Raw genomic sequence first — 8,482 nt, 5'->3', positions numbered from 1 at the left:
GCATATATAATTTCCTCAAATAAGTTGAACTATCAGTATCTGCTGTTTTTGAAAATTCAAGAGCTCAGCGATTTTATGTGCTCAACTGATATTTCGGGCCCAAAGTTCCTAGAACATAATTCTGACTGAATGAGAACCTATGTTTTTTCATGAATAAAAAGCCCAAAACCGTCTTTTAAAAGAAAATCGTTAGACGTTCGAATAAATATTGTACAATATTAGGAAGTTGGGAAAAATCACATTTTTATAGGGTAAGATATAAAGCTATTTTTGTAGTGGCGCTCTGGATCTTATCTTAGTCTGGTTTGGCAGTTTATCTCGAGAGTTGTATAAAACAAAATTTCCAGTTTTCGAAATAAATCGTCTTGACAAATGCGTTATGTAGTTAGCAACCCTTTACATTACAAAACAAAATATCGAAATAAAAGACAAGAAATCAAACTAATATTATTAAAAACAAAAAATGTATATTCTCTTTTCAACATTGTACCGGATGTGTAATAGTAAATTGATCCGCTGCTTTCCACACTACAAATCTCGCACGTCGTCAACTTCTCTCTGGCTTAAGCAAGCTTACATTGGTGGCGAATGGTTAGATGCGACAAGCGGTGCCACATTCGAAGTTCGAAATCCGGCAAATATGCAAGTGATCGGCTGTGTGCCCGACATGACTGCAGTCGAAGCGCAAAAAGCGATAGATGTCGCCACAAGAGCTTTTTACGCGTCCGAATGGAAGTTGATTACAGCACGTGAGCGCTCGCAGTTGCTGAAGGTTTGTCGGCAGAACAATTATATATTATGTGTATAATATCTCTTGAAACTTCTAATTGATTTCTCCACAGAATTGGCAGATCTTGATTTCACAGCACTGCACTGAATTGGCTAATATTATCACGGCGGAATGTGGAAAACCATTGACCGAGTCACTATCCGAGGTAGCTTATGGTCAGTCGTTTGTCGAATGGTTTGCCGAGGAAGCAAGACGCATTGATGGCCAACTCATTGCTAGTTCGGTGAGCAATCAGGAGCTGATTGTGGTGCGCGAGCCGCTTGGCGTCGCAGCACTCATAACACCATGGAACTTTCCAATGGCCTTAGTCTTACGCAAAGCAGCAGCGGCTCTGGCGGCCGGTAAGTATAAGCCGCAGCGCCGCCGTGAATTTTGAAAAAATTAATGTAATTTTTAATAACTTCGAACATGCTACAGGCTGCACAGTCGTCGTCAAACCTGACGAAAATACACCACTTATATGTTTGGCACTCGCTAAGCTCTCCCAAATGGCCTGTATACCAGCTGGTGTCTTCAACGTGATCACCACGAGCGGAGCACCTGCCATCGGTGAGCTCTTTTGTCAAAGCCCGCTGGTATGTGGTATCTCTTTTACTGGCTCCACCGAAGTTGGCAAACTTTTGTTTCGTGAATCAGCTGGCTTGCTAAAACGTGTCTCGCTAGAGCTTGGCGGTAATGCACCATTCATTGTCTTTGAATCAGCTGATATAGTCGAAGCTGTGAAGGGTGCAATGTTATCGAAATTTCGTAATGCCGGACAAACTTGTGTCTCAGCAAACCGTTTTTACATTCACTCTGCTGTGTATGAGGACTTTCTGAAACAGTTGCAAGCACAAGTTGAAGCTTTGAAAATTGGTTCGGGACACGATAAAAGTGTGGAAATCGGTCCACTCATTAATACAGCACAGTTAAAGCGAATTGAGGCATTCATGAAAGACGCATTTTCCAGACATGCGAAGGTTATATGCGGTGGTAAACGGTTGCAAGAAATCGGTGAACTCTTTTACGCACCTACTATCATTACCGACGTGGATCGTACAGCACGTATTTATCGTGAAGAGATCTTCGGCCCAGTTATTACAATGGCAAAGTTCGATACAGAAGACGAAGTTGTAACCAGGGCAAACAGTTCACGGCGTGGGTTAGCGGGGTACTTCTATAGTCAAAACTTGCAAGAAGTATTTAGAGTGGCGAGACGTCTTGAGGTTGGCATTGTGGGCGTTAATGTAGGACTGGCGTCGCAGGCGGAGGCGCCATTTGGCGGCATCAAAGAATCCGGTATCGGACGTGAGGGAGGACATTATGGCATCGATGAATTTACTGAGATAAAGTATATCTGTTTGGGTGGATTGAAGTACGATTGAGTGGAGAGGTGGGTAAATATGCATGCTGAAAGCGAAGAGAGAAACTAAAACATAAATAATATGTAATAAACAAATAAAAATAAAATGTTGACATTCAAATTGAAAGTTCGAAACCTAATAAAAAGGGGCGTTGAAAATAATAGCTTAAATAATAAAAATCAAGTAAGGATGGCTAAGTTCTGGTGGAACCGAACATTGTGTACTCTTGCCACTTGCAGAATCAAAGCCAGGAAAATATTTAAGGTGCAAACGTTAACCCGAGGATCGGAGTCTAAGAAATTTTATATGTACAATACACACAATTAAGCCACAATACACAATACAATACACACAATTAAGCCACATAAACGTTATGGTGTACATATTCATAAAAGTTGAATTTTATTGATAAATCGAAAAAAAAAAGTTTCACAAAATTAACACTCCAGTGGTCGCGCCCCTATTTGTGCCGTTAGTAGTCGCGCGTTCTACATGTGTAGAACATTTTAGGCATAAGGGTTTGAAACGAAATATTCGTAAATAAAAAAAATATGTTTTAATAATAATAAGTAACAGTTTATTATAAAACCAAATCAACCAAAAAATATTCATTTTAAACATATTAGGAACTTAAAATCAGACTCCTTGCAAATAACTAAAAAATAACGTAAAATTTTGACTTCCAATCCTAAATGACTAATTTTTTATTCGCTTATATCTAACTCCGATTCTTCATTTTCAGTGCAGTCTGGACAAAGAAGAAACTGATGATCAGGACAAATCCATTTTTTACCTGTGTAGCATTGCTTTCTTGTCGACTTGTGTCGTGCTCTGCCACAAAAGAAACATTTTCCGACTCGACCGGTATTTGGGGGTTTTGCTGGACCGGGATTCATTTCCGGTGGATCGTTTAGGCCCAAAAGAATTTTAGCTTTCATTTTTGTAGATTTTGTAAAACTTCCAGTATACATTCTCCGCTTTATGCAAGGAGCCACGAGCTCGAAACCAATTTCATGTAAATAATCTTTTCGTGGCTTGTTACTGCAGCCATGGTTTATTTTATGTATAACATAACCGTTTATGGCACTTATACTCATCAAATCGAAGAACACAGAAAGAGGCCAGCGTCTAGAATTTCTGGAGACATCGTAAGAACCGCACATCTTGTCCACAATATTTGATATTATTATAAAATGTAATCATTTCTGGCTTTCGTTTATCTCCTGTGTGCGAGTCGATATTGCCGTCATAGTGCATTGAAGAATAAATTAGCACTACCTTATTTTTTTGGAACATATGACACTAAAGTACCTTCTTTTTGAAAGCCAAATACTGAATCGTTTTCTTTTCTATCTTTGGTATTTTTAAAACTTTGTGGAATTTGCGGTTTATTTTTTTTACAGTGCCAACAACAGTGATCTTTTTACTCACAAGCTCTTTGCATTGATCTATATTCGTAAACTAATTATCCATGGTAACAGTGCGTCCCGAATGTTTTACGGGAGTAAGCATTCGATCCACTATATTCACAACCCTATTAGACTGTTCATATGGACCTGGCGGCTGGGCACCTGCATATATTTCCAAATGGTAAGAGTACGGTACTTTAGCGTCAGCTAACAAAAAGATTTGTATACCATACTTGGCAGGTTTGTTTGGGATATATTGCCTGAAACTGCAACGTCCACGAAAAGATATAAGCTGTTCATTTAAAGTCAGGTATTCACCAGGTATAAACTTTTTTTGAAAGTTTGCAACAAGTTTCTCAAAAATTTTTCTCATAGGAGCCAGCTTGTCATGCTCTTGACGTATTCTTCGGTCTTTTATATCGTCGAATCTGATTGCTCTTAGCAGGAATCTAAATCTGTTTTGTGACATGCAAAGATAAATTAGTTCGGTACCTGTACCTCGCTTCATGTTCCAAAACTCTTTTAAATTCAGTCTTCCAGATTTCTGACAACCTATCACAAACAGCATACCAAGAAATGCTCTAATTTCCAAAATATCTGTTAGTTTAGCATCTCTGTCTCTGGAAAATTTAGATTTTACTTGTTCAATGTATATGTTAGTCGAGTTTACTATGATTTCCATGACGGAGTGGTCAAAATACAGTTCAAAACATTCTAGCTCAGTCTTGCATTTTTTGCTGCGTCTTTAGGCCCTGCATGTTCTCTAAGAATGTTACAAGCTCGAGTTCTTGAGACTGGGTAAGGATTTTTCCTCCACTTAGTACCATTTTTAGATGTGAAATATAGATTTCCGAGGGAACTTAGTGGTATATCATCATAGGATTCTATATCGGATTGCTGAGTGACTTGTTCAACATTTTCCAAGCCAGACTCGCTGTTACCTGCTTCCTGTTCTGTGTCCGTACTATGTGGAGATTCTTCCAAGCAGTCTTCGACTAACAAATCATCTTCATAATCACTCTCCACTAAATCTTCATCATCAGTGTCTTCTTCTTCCAGCCATCTACAAATTCTTTCTTTTTCACTGCGTGAAACCATTTTTCTGAAATAAATCCCCGCTCTAGTTATTGCTAACCTTCTAATTATCTGTATATATCATAACAACTTCAATAAAGGGTAATAAATATACTTACAACAAATAAACATATACCGCAGCTCGCAAAAAAAATGTCACGCCAGTGGTCGCGCGTACTACAATAGTAGAACTTTTCTTTTGGCTTCAAAAATCTCCAACACTCGCTAGCATCAGTCGCCGAAAACACACTGAATGTGTTTGTTGTTTACTAATAGAGGATTAATGAGATTGTCGGTGTAACGGTACATGAATAAGCGAAAGTATTCAAGTATATACACAAGTGGTCTACTATTGTAGTACGCGCGACTACTGGAATGTTAAAAGAAATTACTTAATACTATGTTCAGACCGAAAATTTCAAAGATTAGATTACATTTAAGCATTTCATAATCCAACAGTGTTCTCACTGCCGTTAGAAAGATCAAAAAACAGCTGTTATTGTCATTCATGAATTCACATCGCTTAATATTTATCAAAAGAAAAGATTGTCATATAGTATTTTGAAATAAAAGCCATCTTTTTTTAATATTTTCCATATAATAGAAATGATGGATGCATTTTTTCATTTGCTTGGTCGATTTTCAGGTGAAATTAGATTCATTGCTTTAAAAAAAATTTGTTTGTTTACATTTCTTTCCCTTTGTAGTGTCTAAATCAGCTGTGATAATGTAACAGTTTTCCAGTGCTGACTAGTATTTTTCCAGTGCTGACAAGTAGATTGCGCAAAATCAGAGTCGCACGGACAGATTTAGCGTGGATCAGTTTCAAATCATTTCAATGAAGTGATTTGGAACTGTCATTTTTGTATGGCGAAATCTTAATAAATTTTTAAGATTAGTGGGATAATTCATTCAACAGCCGAAATCGTGTGATTAAGTGTCGGTCTGAACATAGTATAAGCTTTATTGTACTCATAGGTTTTTAAAGGTAAATTTTAATGTAAAAGCAAAAATATGTTTTCTTCGTCATTGGTATGTATCTTTCGTGTTCATATAGTTAAGGCACCTGCAAAAAGAAGCTGTCAGATGAAAGAATTCGATCTTTTGTTCAAAAACACTTGCCTTATTTAAACTAATATTTTGTTGGGAATTCCTTTTGCAAAATTACTTCCCTGCAGCGTTGGCTCATTGTACGGATCAGTGTGTTACATTGGACCGGAGTAATTTTGCTCCATTCTTCTTTTAATATTTGCCACAATGTAGCCTTATTAGACGATTTTCTCGCCGCAACTGCCCTTTTAATAATTCCCCATAAATTGTCTACAGGGTTTAAATCCGGACTTTGGGCAGGCCACTCAAGGCACTTGATACGGTTCATCGCAAACCAGTTCTTAACGACCCTGGAGCAGTGCTTTGGGTCGTTATCCTGTTGAAATATCCAGCTAGTGGTAAATTATCGGCGTAATTTCCATTTAGGTTTTCGGCGAAAATGTCTCTGTACAGACTGCTAGTCATTTTGCCTTCAACTTTTAGAAGTGGTCCCACTCGACATGAAGTAAAACACCCTCATACCATGACTGATTATTATCAACCATGTTTGACAGTTTTTTTAGTATACTGTGGGTTCAGTTCTTGTAGTGGTGGTCACCTGAAATAGGATCTACAGTCATTCCCAAAGACTTTAAATTTAGATACATCACTCCATACTACTAGAACTCAGAATTTTGAGTCCTTTTGCAGGTGCTCTCCCGTAAACGCTAGCCTTCGTTTCATATTCCTTTTCGTAACGATCGGTTGGCTTCGTACAACTCGCCCATTTAAGGAATTTTCCTGTAATCTCCATCGGACTGTCTTTGCTGATACCGGTACACCATGATTTTGCTCAATTTGGGCTCTAATTTCGCTCGAGGTCAAAAAAGGATCCACCGTACTATCTTCTTGTCGTCGTTAGGAGTTGTTTTTCTGGGTTTTTATGGGCAAATTTTGAAAAGACTTTTTTTTTAAATATTGGTAAACATTCTTAACCTTTTCTCTAGAAAAGCTTAAATATTCCACTACTTTCGCAATATTTTTGAACTTTTGGTAATATTCCCATATGACTCTTCTTTCACATGGAACTATACTCTTGTTTTTACCCATTGTTTAGAAAACTTTCAAAAAACGTTTTTAAATTAAATGGAACCAATAAACGTTTCACTTTTTTTTAATATTTTTTACGGGTACACCCACATGTTGGGGCAGACTTGAGTTGCTGATCTGATGGCAAAGTCAGTCTGATTCTTGCTACAGTACAGCCTGAAACATTATAATTTATAGCTAACACGACTAGATCAGCTGCGAGTTTATTTTAATTTTTTCGCCATCCACAATACTTATTTCTCTGAATATGATCTTCGCAACTTTCCAACATATAACGGAACTAATTCGGTGAATTTATTTTCAGAAACGTAGTTTTGCTATATAGTGGCTTAATTATGTGAGCACAAGTGTATATACATATTCTAACTCATTCACTGACCGACATATTCGGTATAAGGTTTGTGAGAAAAATGAAAATCATCGTGTACTGTGCCCAAAAAATAAGGTGACATTGTATTTATTTTGAAAATTCTTTATTTATTCTTCCAAATCAATTTCATCCCCTTCAAAGTAATTCCCTCCCGATGCAATGCACTTATGCCAACGGATTTTCCAATCTTCGAAACACTGGTTGTATTCACTTTCCGGGATGGCCTTCAGTTCCGTCTTCGCCGCGGCTTGAATCTCCTCTATCGTATAAAAACGGTGTCCCCGGAGCGCCTAATTTCGGCGAAAACCTTTCGATCGGTCCCGAGATATGGGATTTCAACAAAAAGTGGACGTTGCCACGCCCATTGTACCACTTTCACATCGGCTCTCATAAAATTCTCTCATACCATCCTGATGGTAAAATTTAATGTATTAGTTTGAAACAGTACATGAGTTCATGAATATTACTTGGGTCACGCCACAAAAATTCGCCTCTGAGCGTATTTGCCACAAAATACGCCTCTGATTTGATTGTGACAGAAGATACGACTCGGTGTGAGTTGTTGAAGAGAAGTCGAAGAGCAACAACCATCGAAGACGGGTCAACTGCCGAAAAATTACATTCATTTATATTTGTATTTCTTTATTAATTGTTTGTTTTTAAATAAATTTAATTTGTGTTATCATAAACGTATCGTTTGTACTGCTCATGTGTATCGTGTCAACATTCAAAAGGAATCGTATGTTTACGCTTAAAGGTTGATACGCAGCTCTCAAGTAATTGCTCAAGAACAAAAATACATTATTTCTGAAGTAATTTTGACAGCTGGTTACGCATCGTGAATGATCCACATTAGAAGAGCAAGAGAGAATAAACAAAGTAAACAAACTTTGTGCGTATGTATGTATGTATGTATGTGTATGGTAACACAAATATTTTCATTGAGATTTAAGGAATGTTGTTGACGATTGGTTGGTTTTATACAACATTTCAAAATGGAACATACTTTATAATAATGATTTCAACTAATTTAGGATGAATTTGACGATTACTTCGAATTTCCTGCAAGAAAACAATTGTTGATTTGATGTTTCTTCGCAAAACCAGGTTTGCCATATTCACATTTTATTGAAACAAAGTATTAAAAATTAGTACTAGCTTTCTTAAGAGCTGCGTACTAGCACAAGTAACTTTATCGCAGGAACGTTTCTGGACCGTTTCTTAAGCGTTTTTTTATATGAAGTTTTTACGTTTCTTGAGAGCTGCGTACTAAGCTTAAATGTGCAAGTATCAATATTCAGAAGTGGAATTGTACCAACACGCTTAAACGTACACGTCTAGTAACGTTTGATATATG

The 8,482-nt window shown here is 37.3% G+C and overlaps 1 protein-coding gene across 1 annotated transcript; it reads left to right on the top strand.

The window, feature by feature from the left end:
* LOC125777267 (succinate-semialdehyde dehydrogenase [NADP(+)] GabD-like) lies at positions 1 to 2,247 on the top strand. Its single transcript, XM_049451636.1, has 3 exons — positions 1 to 772; positions 843 to 1,131; positions 1,208 to 2,247. The coding sequence occupies exons 1-3, from the start codon at positions 464 to 466 to the stop codon at positions 2,152 to 2,154; spliced, it is 1,545 nt and encodes a 514-aa protein (XP_049307593.1). The 5' UTR covers positions 1 to 463; the 3' UTR covers positions 2,155 to 2,247.
* The last annotated feature ends 6,235 nt before the right edge of the window (positions 2,248 to 8,482 follow it).

Source organism: Bactrocera dorsalis, chromosome 3 (genome assembly GCF_023373825.1).
Source record: "Bactrocera dorsalis isolate Fly_Bdor chromosome 3, ASM2337382v1, whole genome shotgun sequence".
NCBI lineage: Eukaryota > Metazoa > Arthropoda > Insecta > Diptera > Tephritidae > Bactrocera > Bactrocera dorsalis.
This window is presented reverse-complemented; position numbering and strand designations above follow the sequence as displayed.

Bases quoted from the DNA above. Each gene is read 5' to 3' on its own strand.
- LOC125777267 (XM_049451636.1), top strand. From the start codon at position 464: ATGTATATTCTCTTTTCAACATTGTACCGGATGTGTAATAGTAAATTG. The intron at 773-842 runs GTTTGTCGGCAG...ATTTCTCCACAG, and splicing joins AGCGCTCGCAGTTGCTGAAG to AATTGGCAGATCTTGATTTC. The intron at 1,132-1,207 runs GTAAGTATAAGC...AACATGCTACAG, and splicing joins AGCAGCGGCTCTGGCGGCCG to GCTGCACAGTCGTCGTCAAA.